Genomic DNA, 24622 nt, shown 5'->3' on the forward strand with positions numbered 1-24622 from the left:
TTCCCTCCTACCATTATTCAGTTACAAACAAATGAACTCCATTTATTGATTATTTGTGAATAAAATAAACATCTCCTGATTTGTATCTGTTGTGTTTTTTTTTTTTTTTTTTTGGGCTGTTGAATTGTCGCTCAAATATCAAGGTACAGCCCAGAACACAAGCTAACAATAACATACAAAACTTCCTATTCATGAAGAAGAGTAGCTCCATATCTTTCTCTCCCACCAACAGGAGCATTAACCATTCTAGCAAATTTGAAAACATGACTCCAAATTCTTTGGTCCTTCAACTCTACCAGGCAAGAGCTTCCCATGATTCAGTCTCTTGAGAGAGTGGAAGTAAATTAAGGCCATGTATCATCAGGGTCTGTCCTTCTGTTTGCTGTGGTCTTCAGGAGGTAGTGATACGAATTGCAGTATCCTTTGAACCTGCACTGTATCAATCCTGAACTTCTTTGCAATCTGTTGGATATCCATAGGACCATCATGCTCATCAGACTTGCCTTTATGCAGCAGTATTATTTGCCGCAGCTGGGCCACATTCAAAGTTCCTTGGGGAACAGGCGTTTCTTCATACTGTCCTGATCCTGGTTTCTTACCCCGCAGCTTAGGCATTGGGCGTTTATACTTCTCCACAACAAATGCCTGCACCAAAAGCCTGAAATTAACCATCGAGAACTCTGGAGGGAAATACAGCTACTAGAGAAGGACACGTTTTAAGGAAAAAAACACATTTTTTAAAATTAAATATTTTCTTTAATCTGATTATTGTCCCTTCACTGGGTTTTCCATGGAAACAAACCCTAAGGGGGTTCTATTTTGAAGGAAACAACTAGATTTTGACACTTTAAAGCAAGATGATGAGAAGAGTCCACACATCATACAACAGTAAAATGGGCAAAATGAGGGATAGAACCTATCAACATCACAGCACTAAATGTTTATTTTTGGCATCACACTTGGTGCATTGACAGTATCATGGACATAAAGTAATAGAACACCAGAAATCTTCATTCATGAATCATATATCAGAAATACATGGTAGTATATCTAGACTGTTGAATCCTACTCCCCACCTGCACCAACCCAACCCCCCCCCCCCCCACCCCACCCAAAAAAGAAAGAAAAAAGAGAGCCTTAAAGACAGACACAAGGAAAAAATTGTACACCAAGAAGAAGAAACAGAAACAATGCAAAGGAGCCAAATTTAAAAATGCACAAATAACATCTCACTAGGACATGAAAATAGTTGTCGAAGGGGAACAAACATAGTCCAAGAGAAATCTCGAAATAAACAAAGAATCAGAAGAGGAATTCTGGGAGAAGTTCAAATTCTTAGATATACAAATGTGATAATTACATACAGTGTGACCATTATTTCAGCAGCATATATGGTCCCAAAACTGCTAAAACCAGCATACAACAGTTTTCTGGCCACCCTTTTTTCTTAGCAAGCACAATGTCACAATGTCAAGAACAACCACTCAATGGCTGTGCAGCAGCTTAATTTTGAATCCCAATAACTCCAATGGGCCTATGACCAAGGTTCGAAATCTCGGTTTCTCGAAACCAAGATGGTACTGAAATTTCAGAAATCTAGGTCGAAACCTGGGAATTTTCCCAAGTAGTTTCAACACCAGGTTTTGGGTTTTTTTGGTGTGATTTCTTGCATACTACCCATTTAAAGCATATAGAAAACACAATGGTACAGGTATTTTGCTAAAAAAAAAACTAATCAAGAGTTATCCTTCAAGTATTAGTATACATGACAGATTTTGAGAATACAAACTTCGTAAGATTAAACAAATTGTTTTGAATACATTAAATGTTTGATACAAAATTACAAATACAATAACCAAAAGAAACTCCCAGGCTTTAGTTCCAAGTTGAATGCCTAAGTGGATCCATCCCTTGACACATGTACTCTGAATAAAGTTTTTGAGTACTTCATATACAGCAATTCCTCCTTATGGAGTTGCTGTATATGAAACTCCCAGGCTTTAGTTCCAAGTTGAATGCCTAAGTGGATCCATCCCTTGAGACATGTACTCTGAATAAAGTTTTCAGAGTACTTCATATATAGCAACTCCTCCATATAATCCATAAGGACTATAACCATGGAGCAAGCAATAAACAAGGTGAAGGAAGACAAAGGAGTGATATTTTTTAGTGAAAAAGAAGTTGACAGGGGCAAAAATGGCAAGAAATGAGGGAAATCCCTGAAATTTCAACTAGTGGCACCTACGAGGTCTGCAAAATTTTGTAGATCTCGACCGAGATTTGGGGCTATAGAATAGAGTTTTGCAGATTTCATCTCAGTCGAAATTTTGGAATAAAGTTTTGCCCATAGGATTTCATCTCAGTTTTGGAAAAAAAATGAGATTTTAACCTAAGTTTTGGTTTTCTTGGCTGAAATTTGGACAATGGCTACGAGAAGGGGGGGGGGGGGGACAAAAACAAAACAACATGATACAACAGTGGTGGTGCAACAGTACTAACAGTGCCACCAGGAAATACAAGAAGCAAGAGTGCATTTTCACAAATGATCATAAAACAACAGTAAAGAATATGTAATATCATTTACAGTTAAACTCAATTGGATTCTACCTCAACCAATTTGAATTGGACACCAGCTCGTTATTCATCTTATTTACGATGACGCCATTTGTTACATTTTAATATTTTTGGAAAACAAAGGTAATAATAGTAAAATAAAAGTGTCTAAAAGATTCTGAGATCAGATTTACCACAACAGGAAAAGAAGCATGGTGGGAGATCTCGCTCTCGAGCGAGATCTCGCTACCATGAAAAACCGAGATCTCGACCATCTCGGCGAGATCTCGGTCGAGATATGCCATTTTTTGGGCGTCAACTCGGTAGCCCATCTCGGTGGGTTTTAGGGTCCTAGTTAGGCTAAAACTTGGTATTTAACCTATTTGATGCCTTTTGAACACACTAGTGGCCTTGGATTTGTGAGAAAACAGCCCTAAGTATGATTTCTAAGTCTACCCATATTGTGAAACCGAAATGCTGTAGGATTAGAGAATGCAAGGTTATATAACATATAATATAAAACCATTAATGTTGTAGGATTAGAGAATGCAAGGTTATATAACATGTAATATAAAACCTTAAGGCATATAAATGAAAATCATGTGTATCAAATAACTTAAATGTCATCAAGATAACATTCATATGAGTATTACAATCTTAACTTTCAAGAATAGAATGATAAAAGTATACAACCATTAGAAGTTTTATATAAGTCATTAACGCATAAGTTCATAAGACAAGTAAAGGATGATTGAGCTTTATTTGATGTTGTAGATGTGCTAAGAGTAGTTGCAAGTGAAACTTTGGCTGAAATCTACAAAAAATTTGGTAAAAATTAAGAGTTCCAGCGAGATATGGCGAGATTTGGGGCGAGATATGACGAGATCTCGAGCGAGATATCCCATCTCGCAGATCTCACCCTTGATCTCGTCTCGGTTTATGAAAAAACCGAGATATCTCGCGAGATCTCGCCGAGATCTCCCACCATGAAAAGAAGTATTACAAGTACCAATTGTAGATAATATCTAATATGATGACGTGAACAAGTCCCAAGTGCATTTAGTAGCTTGTGGTGCCCTAAAAAGGCAATTTCCACTAAAAGGTCTTTTGGGTTCAAGCCTCCTAGTTCACATCTTCCCCCTCTCCTAGGTAAGGGGGAATATATATATATTAAAATGAACCAAATGAGACAAATTACATTCCCATATAAGAAAATTTTCCCTAGTGCAATCAATTTAAGGTTTCACATTTTGGGTTCCAACAAGATTCAATAGAGACCTGAATTTTTCATAGCCTAATTGAAATCTAGGATTCAAGGTCCAAAAGGCTTTTTGGAGTACTAACACACCTATTCCATGAATCAATCTAACACCAAACAAATTTTTTTTTTTTTTGAGGGGGGGGGGGAGGAACCATAATTGCTAAGTTTACCAAAGATTACAATGACTGCTACCATATAACACAAATTATTACCCTTCAACCTCCAATCAAGCAAATCCAAGCTGTAGAAGGGTTAAATTAGTAGATAAATGCTAAAAAGGGGGGATTGAATCAAGTGATCTTGTAAAAAATCATGAACCATTTGCAGAATCCTAAGAAGCAGTGTTGAAACCAATTTCAGCCCTTGATTTCATCTTGGTTAGTGTTCAAACCATGCCATTAGATATAACCATCATATGCATAGGTTGGGAAGTTAATAAAATGAAAGGAAAACCCTACACCTAAAGCAGTTGCGTAATCTGATAATAATAATAACTAGAACAAGTTAAACAACATATCTTGATGGAAGACTGAAAACAAAAAGGTAATAGACTCACCTCACCCATTTCAAGTTTCCCTCCAGGTATTGTTGTAATTCTACCCGTCATCTGACTAAGCATAGCATCATACCCAGGGTCTCGCTCTTCAAGGACAGTTTTTGTGTTCACACTTGAAACATCTATTAGAACAAAGAGAGAAGGAAAGCATCACCCCAAGATTTGAAACTTAAGATTTTGAAGAATAATATCAAGAACCCAAACCACCCCTACCCCCCCCCCCGGTCAAACCCAAGAGAAAAATATACACAAAAAATGTAGCAATTTTCAAGGGAGTTCAAAGATTAATGTGTTGAATTGTTGCACATTCAGTAAATGACACTCACAAACAACAGGAAAGGCTATGAATTTTTGTCTTCAGTCATGGTTTCGGTTGTTAGTCAACAATGAAAAGGAGTTGGTAAAACAGAAAATAAAATACTGATAAAAAATAGGAGGAATAAAATGCTATATTTGTTTTTATTCCCAGAATTTTCCTCCTTGGTTTTGCTAACGTGGTCACACTTACCTGGCCTGCAGAGGAGTAAAAAGCAATGCATCACAAAATTAACTTGTCAAGCTAGTTTCCATTGTCTATGAATATTAACTTAGAAGAGGTCGGTCTAACATTTTTTGGGGGACTGAAGGAAGACAAAATAGAAGTGATTGCAACAAGTCCAGATTCCTCTGAAGGCAAAGTGGACTTCAACTTCATCATCATAATCATAAGAGGTGCTCATCAAGAGGGTAAGAGCGTTAGGCACCTTCATCATCTTATTCTATTGGCTGCTTCCCATTGACATTGATGGAGTGAGATTTACTGAGGCATTTATGAACAACTATCACAGACAATGTTTTTCAGGTTCAACAGTGATAGGCCCCTGGTTACCATAACCTACAGACCTTGGTGGGGGATAAAAGGGGGTAAAATGTCAGAAAAGGTATCAATTGATTCGGGAGTTTTTTGGCAGCCTTTGACTGAGGGTAGCGAGTCCTGTAAGGGGTGACTTGCACCATTGTAACCAAGTTATCTTTCATTTTTTTCCCCCTTGTTCTTTCATATTTTGCTAGTCCAGATAGGTCTTCCCTATAAATTTTTCATCAGTACCATTTCAGTCTGAGGAAGAAAAATGTAGACCAGACTGTCCATGTTTTCCGGTAAAAGAAGAGTGAATGGATGGCTTGGGGAGGTTACACTTTTATGTAAGAAACATTAGATTGAGTATGAAAATCAGTTAGGTGCGGCTCCTACACACAGAAGGGGAAGTCTTGGAGTGCATCTACCAGAAAAGTTGGCCAAAATTTAACTGGTCAAGCTTCAAGGAAGCTCTTAAACTTGACTTTGAGGTTGAACAAGTTGCTATAGTACCAGGAGAGACTACAATGATGACAGCTTCGTTGGACGAAGAAAGAGCAAAGAAAGTTCTTCGCCAGGTAGAAATTTGCTTTAGTGATAGCAAACAACCGAGATATAAATTCTTGAGGAAATCAGTCAGTGAGAGTGAAGATGGAATGGTTAGCTTGGTGTTAATACTAGATATAAATTCTTGAGGAAATCAGTCAGTGAGAGTGAAGATGGAATGGTTAGCTTAGTGTTAATATGCTCATTCTCCCAAATGAAATCTAACCTCGGCCCTGGGTGATACAAAACTGGAAGACATGTCCAAGTGAAGTTTGTGCAAGGGCAACCAGGATTTAACATTGGGAAGGGCCAAGTACTGAGAGTTCACATTGAACACAATGAATTTTCTACCCATTATCTTTATTTTAAGAATTTTCTCCAATCGGGGGCCCAAAAACTGATATTTTACACCTGGAAAGGGGATCAGAGGGGAATTTTCAAAATTTCGGGAAGGGAATGGAAGAATTTTCAAAAAGGTGGGGGTGGGGTTTGCTAATATTTCACAAATGAAAAAGAACTATAGGGAAATTTTCAAAAAATTGGAAAGGGTAACGGAAATTTCAAAAAATTGGAAATGTAGATCCGCACATGAGTCTGTGGCTGAAATCATGAGTAAATCCACTTCTTTTAAAGTTTCCAAAAATGGCAAGAAGATTGGAAGGGATACTGAACTTGTAAAACCAAAAGAGGCTATGGAGTAAGTAGATATAAGAAGAATTGTGGTAGACCTCTTGCATATGATATGAAGCTTGATGATGTGGAATCCTTCTTTGGTCAATGCTGGATTAAAGGCAACCTCATATGAACCAATGCATGACAACATATTAGATGGTAGGAACTCTTCCCCTCGCACAAAATAAAGTTCTCTTCTGAGGATTCATTTGATGCAGGTCAAGTGAGTGGGGAGGATAACCAAAAAGGTCCTAGAGACGAGCCACCAATTACAAGTGGAGGCTTCGACGACTCTGCTCGATATACATCAAGTCTAGAAAATCATAATCATGTAGTCCTGACATTTCAAATAAAGGTATAAGTTCTTTGAAGTTATTGATGGCCTATGGTTCACTTGACTTAAATAGGAATATAAAAAAGATATTTGGAAAACTTGTCAACATATATCGAGCCTTAGGCAAACAAAGAGGTACTTTTGTTGTAAAACTTTGGTTGAGTTCTCCACAAAGAAAGAAGAGGAGGTCATTGGAGTTAGAGAGTTGGAGAAGCAACACTGGATCAGAGAGAAGGTCGGTTGGGCAATGAGATCTCCAGCAAAACCACCTTGGATGAAGGCAAAGGCGATAAAAATAGGTTGTGTTTGGTCACACCACCCAAAGTGGAGAAATCTTGTTGCGACGGGGGGACAGTTACGAATAGAGCCCCTGATTTGTGTAGCCAACATTCATTAGACCAAGACTCAAGATGAGTTGGGCGGTTTAGGATCGGTCGCAAAGATTTGGAGACGGTTAGGTCTGGCTCACAGGGGTGAAACTTATTGAAGAAGATAAGGAAAGGCTAGGTTGGACCAGACAACAGTTGGACCTCTAACCCTAGGCCGACCAATGCAGTTGGTCTAGCAAGTAAAACAAGGAACTGAGCCTTAAGAAGCCAAATTTCTTGGGTTATGAACTAAAGAATAAAAATATAAGACAAGGGCCCATTAAGGGTTATAACCTTAAACCTAGCCCAATAAATAAGAAACACGTAGCCAGCCCAAGACCTTTAGGAGGGGGTCATGACGAAGGGCAATTTGGAGAAAATACTATTCCCTCATCCCCTACCTACATCCTCTCATCCAGACTTGTGCACTAGAGAACACAGCCAACAGAAGACAGTGTCGGTGTCAAGAGGAAGACACGCATGAAGAAAGGGAGTGCAACTTACAAGATCTACATCTTCAAGGTTGACCTTTGTTTAGACATCGAGTCAACAACAGTTACATGCTGAAGAGTATCTAAAATAATTTCCCTCTCCTATTGTTTCCATTATAGCTATCTCTTTTGCGGCCGGCAGGTTTGCCACTATTTTGATTATAATTGCATTTCTAGAAGAATCTCTTCTAGAGGGCCAGATACATGTTTGCAACTTGTTCCGGTATGCTACTATTTTTGGAATCAACTGCTGATTTAACTTCAAGTGATGTTAAAAACCGGCACTGCACCTTAGGATGCATATGACGGCCCGGGCTGGGTGGAAAATGGTAACTCCCATTAGCCGAGCTAGGGGGACCAATGAACTTCAGGTCCTTGATCCATAGAGGGCTATGTCTTTGGTAGTCCAACATACACATTACATGCCCACAAGATGCAGGGGGAAAGAAAATATCCATATAGTCTGGATGGAGTTTGAACCCTTATTTGAGTATACTGGAATGATATTTTTTGAGGAGATGGCCTCTATTTCTCTGACTCCATAGTTGCTTCAATTTGTTGTTCCTAATTGTGTGGATGACATTTTGCAGTTCATTTCTAAATCTATAGTGTATGTTGAAGGTGAAGGACGTGGCTATAGTGTCTTTGGCTTTGAAGTACACGGAAATAGTAATTATGGCTCACCAGGAATCTCTCAACCAAATGTTCTTCATCATTTGAAGTTTGAACATGGAGAAGTTTGGGAGGGGAAACTGCCCGAGAAGTTTGTTTTTGAGGACACACAATTGGCATAGATGTGTGGCAAGCATGTGAAGACTAAGCTTTTGACCTATCTCACATTGAGGACAAGATGAATTTCAAAGGGGGTGGTAAATGGTAATGATAAGCCCCTGGGAGCAGGACACGTGGAGGAAAGAAAGGATTGGTTACCATAATCGACAGCACTTGTTTGGGGGATAAAGGGGGTAAAATGTGAGGAAAGGCATGGGTTAATTTGTGAGTTTTTGGGCAGCCTATGGCTGCAGGCAGCATATGCTGTAGGGGGTGACTGACACCATTTTAACCAGGTTATCCTTCACATTTTTCTTGACATATCATAATTTGCTAGTGCAGCTGGGAGGTTCCTACCAAACACTATCGCCATTATTTTCTAACTTACTTTCTTCCACTCCACGGGGTTCAGGCTTCGCATCTTTGATCTGTTGTGGTGGTCTAGAAGGTGTCTTGGTCATTGTCTTTTTAGATTTCTATTTCTCTTCAGTTGTCTTCATATATGCTACTTCCACATCAACAGAACTGAAATCAGTGTTTACCCAACTCTAAGAGAATTCTGCATTCATCCTATTGATATATCCATCACCAATTGTATGTCTATTTCCTTGAGTTGGCACCTTGAGGACATTCTCTAGAACTTCAGTTATTGGTGGCCACATCCTTGTTGCCTTGTTGTACATTATTCAGCTTGCCAAACAATTCATTCTCATAATAGGAGGAATGAATATATCATTTAGAATCTATTTCATGACATCACAATTGGTAACAGTCAAAGTTGCCTAATTAACCTGAACTGCAATAATCATCCCACTCGAAACATGCAAACTCAGCAAATTTGACAGCAGGAGTTCACACTTTCCATTCAAAAAAGATCCTTTCAACCTCAAAGCCAGCCAAGGAATTGTTCCAGCCCTTCACCAGGAAGCTCTGGAATCTTTAAGCACATAGTTTCTATCAAAGAATTGTTGTGGGATTTCCTGAGGTATAATTTGAGCAAATGAAACCCTTTGTGGAATGTCTTCAACCTGCAGAATTTGAGGAGCTGAGTTTAAAGCTCTTGCCACAACTTAGGCTTCAAATGTCTTCATGATTCCAAGAATTTCAGTGAAAATGTTTTAAGTCTTTTGGGCAAACTTGTTAAATTTTGCTTCATTCATCTCAGTCGGAACCTCAAGCCTTTAAAATCTACTCCCAGACTTCAGACCATTCTTCTTTTAAGTCGCAGCCAATTCCCTGTATAGCTTATGTAAGTTTTGGTGACTGCCATGGTTATTACAACCCAAATTTGAGAACGTTAAGGAATAAGATCTGAAAGAGATGGAATCTTGTCCCAATCCAGCTCTAATATCACTTGATGTGATCCTAGATTAATAAAATCAACTAAAAGCCAACTAACTAACATATGAACCTACCAGGTATGAGTATATTAGAATAAAGTGTAGCGTCCACTAAAGGTTAGGGTCAATGGTTAGGTCTAGTCAAGTTAATCTACACTTAGAAGTAGGTCGAAAAAGCTCCTTGTCTGCCCTGGAGGTGGGCACCGTTGGGCCCTCTTTTTTGACCCACTCCAGCGCAATGCTTGCCTTGCCACCTTGATAACTAGCGCAAGGCTCTAAAAAGACCAAGGACTGTATAAATGGATTGACATAGCCAATAATTAGTAGGATGGTGTTTAACAACAAACAGGTCAGTTGGGTTAATGCAAGTTTGATCTAAACCAGGGAAACAGAAGGAGATCGACTGCAGCGAGATGAATACAATAAAAGGAACTATTAAATAACTGAAGCACCTTTTCTTTTATTGATGACTTTCTATTACATACGCAGGAGAACATAACGGATTTGGAAAAAGAAGAAGAACAAAGGGGTATAGAAGGAGGATAGGATAGCTCTCCCAGGCCATGACCTTCTCACCTACAGTCTCTTGCTCTTGCCAAGTCTCACAGCTTCAAGATATCTCTTTTCCATTCAATCTTTATTGTTTTTCTTCTCAGCCTCAAACTCTTATTTGTAATAACCCAATCACAAACCAATTCAATCCCAATCTAATCTAATTAAGAAAATATAGAATCACAAATAAGGAAACCACCAATTCACTTTTCATAAAATCCATAAAATAGAAATTTAAGAAATAAGCAAAAAAAATGCTGGGGTAAGGTTGCATAGGAAAATTGCCCGCCCACCCTAGGACTCTACTTGTGTGGAATCCTTCAGCACCAAGTTTGCCCTTAAAAAAAATAATAAAATAAAAAAGAAGTAAAGTTGGGTGACTAAAATAGAAAATCTAAATTCAACAAGGTTTTGAAAATGAGATCCTAGTCTAGGAGGAGGCTTTGGTCCTCAATCTTCTAGAAGCCATCCATTGACTATTGAGTGTCTTAATATCCATCACTTCTGGGACAGAACAGCCTAAGTAGGGACGCAATACAGTTTCTGTGAATAGTAACTTTGTTTTTGAAAACTCTTTTGCGCTGTCCTTCATGCTTTGATCTGTATCATGTGATAATAGATTGCATAGTCTGTGTAAAGCAGGCTCAGCTGTCCTAGGTCATTTTCTTCTACTCTTTTGAAAACTTAATAAGGTGCATTTCCATGACTAATACATTCCAACATTAAGTGTTCTGTGCATATAGTGCTTGAAAAACTACAGGTGACATCATTAGGATGATATAACATGTATCCATGCTTATTTGCCACTTTGTTCCACTCTGGTACTATTCTATATGGCATTGTACACATGCCTCACTTGAGAATAATATTTTAAAATATTTTCCTCCATATTTCTATTATCAAGCTGTTTTAAGCTTGCTTATTATTATCCTGAGTCAAGTTTATAGCTATAAAACAAAGGCTGGTGAATTTAACTGGAGCATTTACTGAAACATCGAACAAAAGAAGGCAATTCAAGAAGGATTTGAATAAATCCATGGCTTTCTTGACTAATAAGAAATCTTATACATTTGTTATGCAAGACAAACAACACAGTTTTCAGTGTTTTATGAGAGGTTAAGGACTGCATGTATTTCCCAGAAGCAAAAACAGCACGATGAGTCAGAGAAAAAAGAAAGAAAAATATCTGCTAGTATCTGATTACATGATCGCCGGAAATGGGTCTAGCTATGAAAAATAATTAAGCGTAGAATCAATCAGATGAGAACCTGGACTCAACCCAAAGTGGAGAAATTTTGCCATTTTGATAGTGCCCGGCTCAGATTTAAGAGTTCAACGGAATTTTGAATTTCGATGATTAAATAATGTACTGAGAGAAGGGTATTAAATTGTCCAAACATCATAATACACAGTGGAATAAACTACCTGAATCGGAAACTCCAGCAGCTCCACCTTCGCTGCTCTTCGTTGTATCAACTGGAACCGCCGGTGCCCGCTGCTCCTCGACATTCTTCTTCATATGCGAAGCCGATGAAGGCGCTGCAACGGGACTCGAACTCCGGACACGGCCAGATGCCCGGCGCAATGCCTGGCCCATCCCTAGTTCCTCTGGTCTTCGGAGGTTTGCTTAAGGGGCTTCAACTATATGTAAACTTTGCTGCCACAGAGCTGCGAACTGGATAGGGTTTCGCCTTTATAGACTATATGATGATCTATGACCGCTCATACGGAACGGAGAACGGAGAGCAAGTGTCACTCTGTAGGCGCTGAAAGCCTTTCAAGCGAAAAATGGACAAACAGGAGAGGAAACACGAAGGTGGAAAATTTTCCTTCAACCGTCCGCCTTAAATTCCCAATAGTCGCAACCGTCCGCCTTAAATTCCCTATAGTCGCAACTCCTTGATGCGTTTTTGAGCTGTTAAACTCCTCATACCCAAATGGCCAAATGCCCATGTCGTGTGGATTCACTTGTAAAGGTTATCTCATGACTCATGAGAATGTGTTTTTCTCCAAGTATTCTCCTCTCTGATGCATGATTTTCTTCCTTAAAGTGGCATTGTGACTCTTCTTTTTGCAAGGTCTTACACAAAATTAGTGATGATTTGAACAACATGAGCTTCATCTAGTCCTTTCATAGACTGCTTTGTTGCACTTTTTCAGTAACTTCATAACTTGTTGGGGTCAAGCCCAATGACGCGAGAAGAAATGTGCCACAAGGGATTACTCTAATGATAAATGCAACAGAATGGTTTACTGGATGGGCAAACGAACTACTTGTTAATTTAAGTGAATTAGCCTTTGGATGGATACTATTTTCTAATATGTTGTGTTGTAATGCTAGTATTCATGGTGTTTAAAGTCTGATGCTCTAATTCTATAATTTCTAATTCTATTAGGTGTTGTTATAGAATATACCTAACTTGAATTTTACATCCATTCACATTTACATTCTATGTATATTTGTTTAGTTTTTATTATTTTTCCATTTTGTATTTGATTTAGATCATTATCATTTAACACTGTAGATTTGTATTGTAGTTTTACTTTTTTTCCAACCTTTTAACATGTCATTATGTAAATAGTGGATATCTTAGCACTCTCTATGTTCCTACACTACATGAATGCATGCAAAAATATATATATGAATATGAAGAATATTAATAGGTAATAATAGTCAATCAGTATATTAAATACATTATATATTGTAGAAATAGAAGTGAAGTTTAACCAACAGGGGTTGGTCCAAGTGGTAAGCAACTTGGTTACCTTAAGCAAGGTTCCGGTATCGAATCCTTGTGGATGAAAAAAATCCCCGCTGGGAGACTCACCCACCACAGCCAGGTGTGCGACGCAGGTCGAACCATCGGTTTATAAACCCGGGGTTGGCAAACCAAAAAGATGTAAAAAACATAAAGAGAACAACATAGTCGTCCAACTAAAATTATTTGGGAAATGATGCACCCTGCGTCAAGCAAGCGCCTGGTCCCTTGGTTAGGTAGCTGACCAATGAAACTTGTCGAACAATCAGGCTGGAAATGGTGGGGGGCAGGGAAACCAACCGAACCCGCCCGCCTTTATGGAACAATAACCCTATGTACCAACCACCTCCACCTGGATTGGAGGCAAGTGACCAGAGACCCAACTTGGGCCTAGGAGCACAGTCTGTTCGACCGAATAAGGTTGTGTTGAACCGAGCTCAACTCTATAGCGTTAAGTAGTATGAGGCACCACCGGGGGTGGTGGTCTAGTGGTCTCAAGGTCACTCCCAAGTGGTTTGGTAAACCTCATGTCCCAGGTTCGAATCCCCTCTGCTCCTTTGTTTCTTGCATTGGATAGGGCCAGTGCTGCATAGCATGGGGGGCATCCCCTCTTTTTATTTACCAAAAAAGAAAATTTGTATGAGGCATAGAGCTTCACAACATCAACCCCTGCTAACTATTAGAAAATTTGAATTAAAATTGAAATAATCAACGAGGGATATCCACTTAGCTCTGTCAAGTCATTCTCTCGGCTACTTTCTTGCACTTCTTCAGTAGCTTCATAACTTGTTGGGGTCAAAGCGGATGACGTGAAAAGAAATGTGCTACAAGGGATTACTCTAATTTTATTTCATTTTCACTATACTTGATTTATTTATATGATATTTCTTAATAGCTCAACACCCTGCAGTATCATAGGTAATCATATGACAATAATCCTATAATATTGACCTTTGAATTGTAAAGAAAATGCATGAACCAAAGTGATCTTTAATGATATCAATAGGTGTTCAATTAGTTTATATAAATTCGTTAGAACTTTTTAATTGCAGCCCTTGAAAAGATAGTAGGGTATTTCACCCCACCCAAAAAAAAGAAAGAAAGAAAAAGTGTGATATTGAATTAAAGGTGCTAAAAACTTAACTTTGAATAACCTTATTAGGAAAGTAAGGCGAAGCTACCCAGGGCCATGGCACCTTTTGTTGCCCATTTTTTGAAATTTCTCCTCTGGTGTTATGCACTTAGCCCCCTCCAATCTGTTGAAATGTCACTTCCCTCCTTTCAAATTTTTGGAATTTTCCTTAGCTCTCTTTTGTATGTATTTGACTGAAGAAAATTTATAATAGTAGCAAAATACAAGGTTGTTCGATTGGAAAACCAACACCTATTATTGTAGAGTTTGCGGGTTTGGCTCTTGCAGATGGCATATGTAATACTCACATCTCTTATGTTAAAAAAATCGCCCTTGTATAAAATAAAATACAATCGCGGGGTAACTTGGAATATTTGACATTAAGCAAGGAGGTGTCGTAGAATTTAGACCATATAAAGAGGCAATCACGAATTTGAGCCCCACCTTAAGGGGCGCAATGCAAAAAACTCATTAGTTTATGTTTTGGTTTTTTAATTTATTTTTTCTAATTATTGCTTCAATTCTGATTTTTAAAAAGTATTTTTTCTAGAATTTAATTTCACTTTCAATACATTAAATTTATTTATATTATATTTCTAATAGCTCAACACCCTACAACGGATTTTTATTTGCGGCAGCAGCTGCCTGCTGCTGCCGACGGCCCAGATTTTGCCATATCAGCAGAGTTTGATCGTGTGGCTGAGATTCAAGTGAGGAGGATTAAGATGTAAATATTGATTTTTACTTTTACATTTTAAAGAATCAAATTTTATTAATTTACAAATCAAGTCCTTCATTTTACCCGATACCAAAAACCCTCTCTCATCACCATGGCTGTGCTTTCTTCTTCTTCTTCGTCTTTTTCTTTGAAAACTTCTCATTCGCCTCCTCCAGCTCCTCTTCACTCTCCTCTCTGTTCTCCTGCAAGTATACAGTCGTTATCAAGATATATGTATTTTCTGATTTTATATAAATTATTTTCTGGCTTCTTGAGTTCTTATGGCTGGAGGAGCGATGAGATGCGTTCGTAGGCCTTGACGCCCTTCTGTCTCAACTGGAGTGACAGGGATTGGCTCAAAACTCGGACAGAAGTTCTTGCTTCAGCGACTGAGCCAAGGAACGATTCGACGATCTTGTGTTGGTGTTCGATTCCTTTGAGATCCACCATTGTTCCTGGGCTGAAACCGATGTCTTAGGATGTTTTGAGTGGGGAATTTGTGCATACCTCGAGTTTTTTCTCCAATTCTGCCATGGATTGTTTGATCTTGGATGCTTCAAGAACGGCTTCATCTCTGTTTCGTGTGGTTTGGATGAGTTTGTGAGAGAGTTCAAAGGAAGTGGAAGGTCGAGAGGGTGGCACAAGCTTACGGACCTGATTCCCGGAGTCGACACCACTACGCCATCTTCTAAGACCACCTTCTTTAACACGCCGGCGTCGAAATCAAGCTACATAATAAAATAGAAACGAAGGATAAAATTTGAGAAATCAAGAACAAGAAGATCGAATGATTGGAAGTTCAGGCCAATCAGAGATTGCAAACAGATAAAATGGTCGATGCACCCGTGGTTTACAAAATGGCGAGGAAGAAGTGAAACAAACCATGATATTTAGGCAAAAACGAGATGTGATAATCGGTCATGACTCGCAATTCCATTGAGGGGTTCTCACACCATGCTTGGTTAAAAGTTACCAATCTGAACCTTATTTTAAAACAATTCCAAGCGTTTTAACACCATTTTTATGGCATTAAACAGATCTCTGTAAAGTGTTCCTAGTTTCACCGTGAATTCTTGAACCCATCTTTTATTTTATTTTTCTCTGGTTTTACTTGCCATGATGTCATTCAATTCATGAGATTTAGCTTGATGCGCGTAAAGCTTATATTGTAGGTCCGTCCAACCTCAATCACTGCTTGTACCACCACAGGTTGCTGGATTTGGTGGGATTTGGTGTTCTGACGGAAACACCGGAAAATAATTTATATAAAATCAGAAAATACATATATCTTGATAACGACTGTATACTTGCAGGAGAACAGAGAGGAGAGTGAAGAGGAGCTGGAGGAGGCGAATGAGAAGTTTTCAAAGAAAAAGACGAAGAAGAAGAAGAAAGCACAGCCATGGTGATGAGAGAGGGTTTTTGGTATCGGGTAAAATGAAGGACTTGATTTGTAAATTAATAAATTTTGATTCTTTAAAATGTAAAAGTAAAAATCAATATTTACATCTTAACCCACTTCACTTGAATCTCAGCCACACGATCAAACTCTGCTAATATGGCAAAATCTGGGCCGTCGGCAGCAGCAGGCAGCTGCTGCCGCAAATAAAAATCCCCCTACAACATACTTTTTTTATTTTTTATTTTTTATCTGAGGTTCATTTGGGCCAGCTTTGCGCACACCTCAACTACATCCTCAATGTAGCTTTATAATTAATATAGACGGGATTTCGCCCCTAGCACCAAGGGGATTCAAACTCTAACCTCCTATGTGGAAGCGTTGATTTTTTACTAACTGAGTCACCCCTTGGATTACCCTGCAGCACACATCATAGGTAATCATATGACCGACAGTTCTATGATAATCCTATAAAATTGACCTTTAAATTGTAAAAAAAATGCATGGCCAAAGTGGTCTTTAATGATATCAATAGTCACTCAATTAGTTTATTCAAATTCATTATTAATTTTTCAATTCAGCCCTTAAAGAAACATGAGGGTAGTTCACGCCCCCTTCATTATATTTTATATGAAATTTCAGTAAATGGCCATCTGATGTTAAATCGTACTCTACCCATGACTAATATCATACTATCCTCAATCCTTACAAGGAAAAGATGATAGTTGTTGGTTTTAATCCTCTATCAATCCATCTACCACTTGATCAATGGCTAACCCCTACTCGATTTTGTAAAAGGTAAAAAGCCCAAACATCACATGAAAACCAATAAATTAAACACGGATGGAACAAAAAGGGAAACCCTTTGGAGAGGCGGGCCCCACTTATATTCTTTATTATCTTTTTGTGATCAATAATATTCTTTCTTATAGTCCCACATCGGCTAAAGAAGATGTACTTCGCAATTTATTAAATACCTGTGGAAGAAAGAATGATACGACCTTACTTGAACAGGATCTGTTCTATAGGCTCGTACCTCTGTATCCTTGAGTTATAAGGAGACAGGAACCTAAGTCTGGTGGATGAATCAAGGCCGTGCGATCAGAGCGTGATTAACGGTTCTGTTGAGTTTGTCTCAAACCCAACAAACTGTAGAGGATCGTTCTCATGGTTGATTCCAATCGTGGGGTGGTTGCACTGCTGTCTGACAGACTCTCAAATCTTTTTGTCAATTTTGCCCTTAGTTAGAATTACTTATATCTTATATCTTATTGTACTATATATAAAGTTCGTGATTAATGGTTCTGTTGAGTTTGTCTCAAACCCAACAACTGTAGAGGATCGTTCTCACGGCTCAATCGTGGGGTGGTTGCACCGCTGTCTGACAGACTCTCAAATCTTTTTGTCAATTTTGCCCTTAGTTAGAATTACTTATATCTTATTGTACTATATATAAAGTTCGTGATTAATGGTTCTGTTGAGTTTGTCTCAAACCCAACAACTGTAGAGGATCGTTCTCACGGTTGATTCCAATCGTGGGGTGGTTGCACCGCTGTCTGACAGACTCTCAAATCTTTTTGTCAATTTTGCCCTTAGTTAGAATTACTAATATCTTATTGTATTATATACAAAGTTCGAAATATCGGTTGGCGACTTTTTGAGGGGATTTGAGGCAAGAATGCTCGACTAGGAGAATAGGAAAGATTTGGTCTATAATCCGTGTCCTCGTTCCGTCTATAGTCCATTCATTAGCAAGCCATCTTCTACGTAACAAGATGGTACCACTTGCTTCCATCTAGCTCTTTAATAAGATTCGATTGCCTTTGAATTCTATGATTCCCCTCATCCTTCAACAGGAAATGTGGAATGCTCACTACCTGGAATTCTCCCGCCTATCACTATCATTATTGCGCTTCCTAGGAAGAGACTACTCGATGGGGGCTAAAGCCAATACCTCACTATTTGTTATGTACGTGAAACAACCATCAAATAATAGAGGCCGTCAACCAATGCTTTCGGGGCTTTCTTCTCATTCAAAAGAGTGAGATTCTTCTTCGAGATGGGGATTGGAAATGCTTCTATGCGAGATTGCCCTCCACTCATTGCGGGTTTCTAGCATAAGGAGGTGCATTATTTGGAAATTGGCGATTAGCATGTTGTGGTTGAGGTGGGTTTAGCCCAACCATCGGCTTCAGGTTGAGGAGAATGAATATTAAAATCCGGCCGCCATCGCTGAAGACGAAATATATTGCTTACCCACATTCCAGAATCCTCTACACCACACCTCGGTCATATCTGGCTCACTATTGAACTGAAAGATGATAAACCCTTTCTCCAATGAATGCAAGATCACCCCCTTAGACATCTTCCAAGCGCCCGCATATCTCCCAATTCACCATGGTTGTGATGCGAAATTTGCTCGTCAATATTCGAAAATCCTGGAATTGATTTTGTTGTCATTCATCCATGGTTGTGATGCGAAAATCTGCTCTCACTATTAGAAAACGAATTGATTTTGTTGTAAACCCTTGGGTCTCATCCCACGACACTTTCCGTTAAGAGAAGGGATATTCCCCCCCACTACTCTTGCATATTCCCCAGGTTCGCTCTCCCATCTTTCACATCTCTACTCTCCTACATCTCCAAAAGATAATATCTTATCAAAAATATGAAACGCCGTCTGTGGGAATCGAACCCACGACCACGTGGTTAAAAGCCACGCGCTCTACCAGCTGAGCTAAGACGGCCAACTAAACCTCCTAAAATCAGGGCCCAACCGGGTTCGAACCAGTGACCTCTTGATCTGCAGTCAAATGCTCTACCACTGAACTATGGACCCCAAGTTATACCAATGTTCCATGGCTTGGTTCCTGATTATAGACTTTGCAACATCCATCCATCTTCAACCTACTCTAGTGTCCTTCATTGAGCTCTTTCGTTTGCTGATCAGTCACAGGTCATTGTTAAACTCATCCTCTGATTCTCTTCAGCTTACCACAGCTAATATTGTGACTTCTTAATCTGGTCATCGAACATCTAACTCTCTACTGCTCTCCGACTTCTCTCAACACAACTCCCCATATCGTTCCAATGATGGCTGTTTTAATCACAACCGTTGTTCTGTTGTTGTTCTGTTCGTAATCATTCTAAGTAGTCAGTATCCTCTGATTCACGATACTCTTGTCAACAATATCCTGATCAGAATCAATCATGTCAGTCCTCTGAGAAATCTAATCCTCGATTTCTCGTCATGCACATAACTTCTCTTCACAAATCCTTCATTCGATCTCTGATCCAACATCCTGTTATTCGGATCATCAAGGGTCATCTTGTCAGATTTGTTCTCAAGGTGACTATAATGCTTCTCATCACCCATGATGGTTCAACAACGCATTTCTTGGCACAATTTTTTCTCTCTGGCCTGTCTTTTTGAGTCTTGGTACTTCTTACTGAATCTTAGACACTAATTCTAATAATCATCTGTTTGCAGATGTGTGTAATCTAGTAGTGGGTTTCACCTTATTTTGGTTCTGACCAGATTGTTATCAATGGCCTTCCTCGTTCTAATTCTGCTATGGGTTCCTTTACTTATACTTGTAATGGTTGTGATATTACTCTTGTACAATGTTCTCTGCCAATAATAATGTTTCGTTTCAGTTCTACTTAGGGGCGGACCCACTAAGGGGCCGGGGGGCCATGGCCCCCCTCCAGATTTTTAATTTTTTTTATTATTTGCTTAGTTTTTCATTTTTTATATTAATTTCCTTCATTTTTTTCAGTTTTTTTCTCTTCTCACATGTGAAATATCACTATTTGCCCCCCCCCCCAATTAGAAAACAAATTTTAAAGGTAAAATAATGGTTATAAATGTCATCCCTATTTAAAAAATAAATCCTTAATCCTCTATTTATTCTCCCCTCTCTTCTCTCTCACATCTTTTCTTCCTATTTATTCTCCTTCTATAAACATGGGTTAAGAGAAATTTTTGAAAAAAAATTATTATTAAATATTCAAAATTTTGATTTCTAATGGAAACTAACTCATCAATTCCGATTAATTCTCCCGTTTGTTCTCTCTCACATCTTTTCTTCCTATATATTCTCATTCTATAAACGTGGGTTAAGGAAAATATTTGAAAAAAATATATTATTAAATATTCAAAATGTCATTTCTAATGGAAATTAACTCCTCAATCCCTATTTACTCTTTCATTCTCTTCTTTTCTTCTTACTTTTCAGTTTCTTTCTTTTTATTTATTCTATAAATGCGGATTAAGGAAAACTTGGGAAAAAATCTTCTGCACAATTAGGTTCTCTTTCTTTTTTTCAATTTATATATTTTTTCTCTTTTACTTAATTTTATGTTATTCTTTATTTGATTTTATATTCTTTATTTTTGTATTTCTTTTGCAATTTTTATTATTTGATTTGATATTGTAAATAAAATGTCTATAATTGTAAGGTAACTAACTACTATTGGTTTGCATCTCTTACTTAATTTTGTTTTTTTTTTTTTTTGTTTTTTTTTTGTTTTTTTTTGTTTTTTTTTTTTTTTTTTGCAATTTTTTTAGGGTTAAAGTCACCTGTATTTTTTTTAACTGATGCTTTAATTTACCTATATCTTGTTGAAAAAAAAAAACCATTATTAATAATTTGTCTATTTTTGTCAAATATATGTAGGGGTGCTCCCCCAATCTGAATTTTTATTATTCGCCCCCCTCCCCACTATTGAATCCTGGTTCCGCCCCTGACTTGAGGTGCACTGTTCCGCAACTCTTTCAACTGAGAGGCTTGGAGAGAATTATAGATACTCGACAAATTGAAAAGAAGAAAGCCCTATCTTGTGGAGTGGAATCTCAATACCTGCAACGAAGAAGAATCTAAAGAAATTGGATGTCGGAGAACCCGATATATACAGTAAACCCAAAGCTGACTGCACACGAGGGATCCCACCAATTGCAGTAGCCTTCATCTCCGAATTTGAATTTCCATCAATCTATGTTTACCGGAGCTTACAGAGACGGCCATCTTGTGGATCCCTAAGCGATAGAGGCTTTGTTTTCATTCTTGGAGAGGTATGTAGATCCAATTTTTTGTTTTTGGTAAAATCTACACCATGAAAATTTCGATTTTCCGTATATTTAAGATCATGATGCTCTTTGTAAGGTGTAATGCCGCTCTATTTTGCGTGGGCCTTTTTACAAGGTTGCAGGGGTGCGTTGCATGGCGAAGAGTTGTGTAGGTCTGTAGAATGGGTCTTTTGGACACGGGCGGTTGGGTTTCAGCGTGAAAGCCGCAATGGGGTATATTGGTAGCTCATGGATTTTGGACAGGGGTACGTGTCTATTGGGGAGGGGTATTTTGGTTGGGGTCTATTGGTAGCTCATGGATTTTTGAAAGGGGCACGTGTTGTTATAAATATGTTTAAACTTATTAATGTTATTTTATATAAATTTTTGTTTTAATCGTGTCTTTTATCCATGGTTTTATTTAGTCCCACATCGGGTTGAGAGGATCTGATTATATGGTTTATATATAGTAAGGGCCCATGTATTATTAATTTGTGCGACACAAACCGAGCCTGAATCCTATTGTGACTCGGCCCAGCAAACGGAAGCCCACGGGGAACGGGGAGCCATTAGAGATTGTGACTCAACTGGATAGATACCTTCCTGAAGGGAGTGAGCTGAAAGGTACCCCCAAGAGGGACCACCCTTGCCTCTCTCTTCCTCTCCCGTTGTGTAGTACCTTCGGTGCCCAAAGGGGGCTGGGGTGAGAGGACCCATATGACAAGCTCAGGGCAACCTAAAGTGATGATCTGGGGTGAAGAACGGACCCTATTGCCAAATCGGTGTCTAAATACCTAAGAAGTACTCGTGCACGTGTCCTCAAAAGAAGTATTGTGAGAACAAGCGTTCAAATGTTTTTGCAGATTCCTCAACAACGTTTCAACACGTGTCTATTCAGGAGGGTATTTTGATCAACCAAATACACACCACAATTGTTTCAAATTTTCGTTTTATAATAGTAGTATGATTGTATGATTTATAATAGTAGTATAATAGTATGATTGCTGCAATTCTGATTTTTAAAATGTATTTTTATAAAATTTTATTTCACTTTCACTACATTAAATTTATTTATATAATATTTCTTAATGGCTCAACACCCTACAACATACATCATAGGTAATCATATGACAGTCCTATGATAATCCTATAAATTGACCATTGAATTGTAAAGAAAATGCATGTACCAAAGTGGTCTTTAATGACATCAATAGTCGCTCAATTAATTTATGCAAATTCATTAGAACTTTTCACGGTCCTTAAAAAAACAGTAGGGTGTTTCAACCCCCGACCCGCCCAAAAAAAGAAAAGAAAAAAAAATGTGATATTGAATTAAAAGGGCAAAAAACTTATGTAAAACCAGTTCTTATGTAATATTTCCGTTCCAGGGGACCAGTTCTTATGTAAAACCATTTTTACATGTTTTTATGCTTAAAGAACATTTTCTGTTTGAAAATGGGCGTTTGATAAAAGGTTTATCAAACGCTTCTAACTCCTTCTTCCGTTCTTAAAGACTAAAAGAACACAAAAAACGTTCTTTTAGAGTGTTATCAAACGCGCTCTTAATTTTGAATAACCTTGTCTGGAAAGTAAGGGTGAAGCTATCTTAGGGCCAAAGGGCCATGACACGATTTGTCTCCCTAATTTTTGAATTTCTCCTCTAGTTTTTTGCATTTGTTTCCTTCTAAATTTTCAAAATTTTACTTCTCTCTTTTCCAAATTTTGAAATTTCTCTTTGCTCTTTTTTTTATATCCTACTAAATAAAATTTGTTATAGTAGCAAAATATAGGGTTGTTCGTTAGTAAAATCAACACCTCTTAGTGAAGAGGTCGCGAATTTGACTCTTGCAGATGACATATGTAATGCTCCCATCTTGAACCACCTTTGTAAAAAAAAAAAAGAATAAAATTTTGTAATGCTAAAGAGTAAAGACCATCGGTATTATTTTTTTTAATGTTATAAAAAATCAATATGTTTATATGAAATCTCAGTAAATGCCATCTGATGTTAAATCGTAACTCTTCCCCTGACTAATAATATATTACCCACAATCCTTAAGGAAAATATGATAGGTGTTGGTTTTAATCCTCTATCAATCCATCTATCACCAGACCAATGACTAACCACAGCTCGATTTTTTAAAAGGGAAAATGTTCAAGGAGCGCATGAGAACCAATAAATTAAACACGGATGGAACCTTCGCTTGATATTGGAGAGGCGGGCCCTACTTATATTATTATTATTTTTTCCGGTCAATAATATTCTTTCATATAGTTCGTTGCCTTCTATGTCAATATTTAGTCCCACATCGGCTAAAGAAAGTGTGCCTTGCACTTTATTAAATACCTGTGGAAGAAAGAATGATACGACCTTACTTGAACAGGATCTGTTCTATAGGCTCGTACCTCTGTATCCTTGAGTTCTAAGGAGACAGGAACCTAAGTCTGGTGGATGAATCAAGGCCGTGCGGTCAGAGCGTGATTAACGGTTCTGTTGAGTTTGTCTCAAACCCAATGGAACTGTAGAGGATCGTTCTCACGGTTGATTCCAATCGTGGGGTGGTTGCACGGCTGTCTGACAGACTCTCAAATCTTTTTGTCAATTTTGCCCTTAGTTAGAATTACTAATATCTTATTGTATTATATACGAATTTCGAAATATCGGTTGGCGACTTTTTTAGGGGATTCTATGAAAAACCAACCCTCGTTCCGAAGGACATTTGGGGTTATTTTGGCCTAAATTTTGACATGTAATCTAATTTGATGTCAATAACCATATTAGGAGTGCTATTTTGACATAAAACATCACTTAAACTAATGTTCTTAATCAACACATATCCAACTATGTGCCGCGAAAGCTTCAAAATTAGGAGTTTGGAAATTCATATAAACCAAATCATCTAAAGTCTACAACGTGATATCTGGCAATAACGAAGCAAGATGTACTTGTGGATGTCGGAGATTGGACCAAAATATGGTGAAAAGTGCAAAAAATAAGAGAGATAAGCTCTAGAGAATTTGGATAGGAGAGAGAAATTTGTCTCAAACCCAATGGAACTGTAGAGGATCGTTCTCACGGTTGATTCCAATCGTGGGGTGGGCCGCCCCCCCCAATTCCTTACTAATTCATTCGGGCTGCCAGGCCAAACCCCACCAGAAAAAAGGGAAAAAAAAAAAAAAAGGGGGGACTCTCAAATCTTTTTGTCAATTTTGCCCTTAGTTAGAATTACTAATATCTTATTGTATTATATACGAATTTCGAAATAT

The 24622-nt window shown here is 38.2% G+C and overlaps 1 protein-coding gene and 4 non-coding genes across 5 annotated transcripts; 2 read left to right on the forward strand and 3 right to left on the reverse strand.

Annotated features, from left to right (window-relative positions):
• Positions 1-89: 89 nt before the first annotated feature.
• LOC149010808 (dynein beta chain, ciliary protein) lies at positions 90-12132 on the reverse strand. Its single transcript, XM_089161451.1, has 3 exons — positions 11705-12132; positions 4371-4492; positions 90-645 (listed from the first exon to the last, which is right to left on the reverse strand). Exons 1-3 carry the CDS (start codon positions 11874-11876, stop codon positions 361-363), a joined length of 579 nt encoding a protein of 192 aa, XP_089017577.1. The 5' UTR covers positions 11877-12132; the 3' UTR covers positions 90-360.
• A 5151-nt stretch (positions 12133-17283) lies between these two features.
• On the forward strand, positions 17284-17501 carry LOC149010809 (small nucleolar RNA U3). The gene has a single exon (XR_016174937.1). It is a non-coding gene; the product is annotated as a small nucleolar RNA U3 (small nucleolar RNA).
• A 1460-nt stretch (positions 17502-18961) lies between these two features.
• Positions 18962-19034, reverse strand: TRNAK-UUU (transfer RNA lysine (anticodon UUU)). Its single transcript has one exon. It is a non-coding gene; the product is annotated as a tRNA-Lys (tRNA).
• A 20-nt stretch (positions 19035-19054) lies between these two features.
• On the reverse strand, positions 19055-19126 carry TRNAC-GCA (transfer RNA cysteine (anticodon GCA)). Its single transcript has one exon. It is a non-coding gene; the product is annotated as a tRNA-Cys (tRNA).
• Positions 19127-23721: 4595 nt separating this feature from the next.
• Positions 23722-23940, forward strand: LOC149010812 (small nucleolar RNA U3). The gene has a single exon (XR_016174930.1). It is a non-coding gene; the product is annotated as a small nucleolar RNA U3 (small nucleolar RNA).
• Positions 23941-24622: the final 682 nt, after the last annotated feature.

This window comes from Hakea prostrata, chromosome 7 (assembly GCF_041222555.1).
Source record: "Hakea prostrata isolate BN-2017 chromosome 7, UWA_Hpros_2, whole genome shotgun sequence".
Taxonomy (NCBI): Eukaryota; Viridiplantae; Streptophyta; class Magnoliopsida; order Proteales; family Proteaceae; genus Hakea; species Hakea prostrata.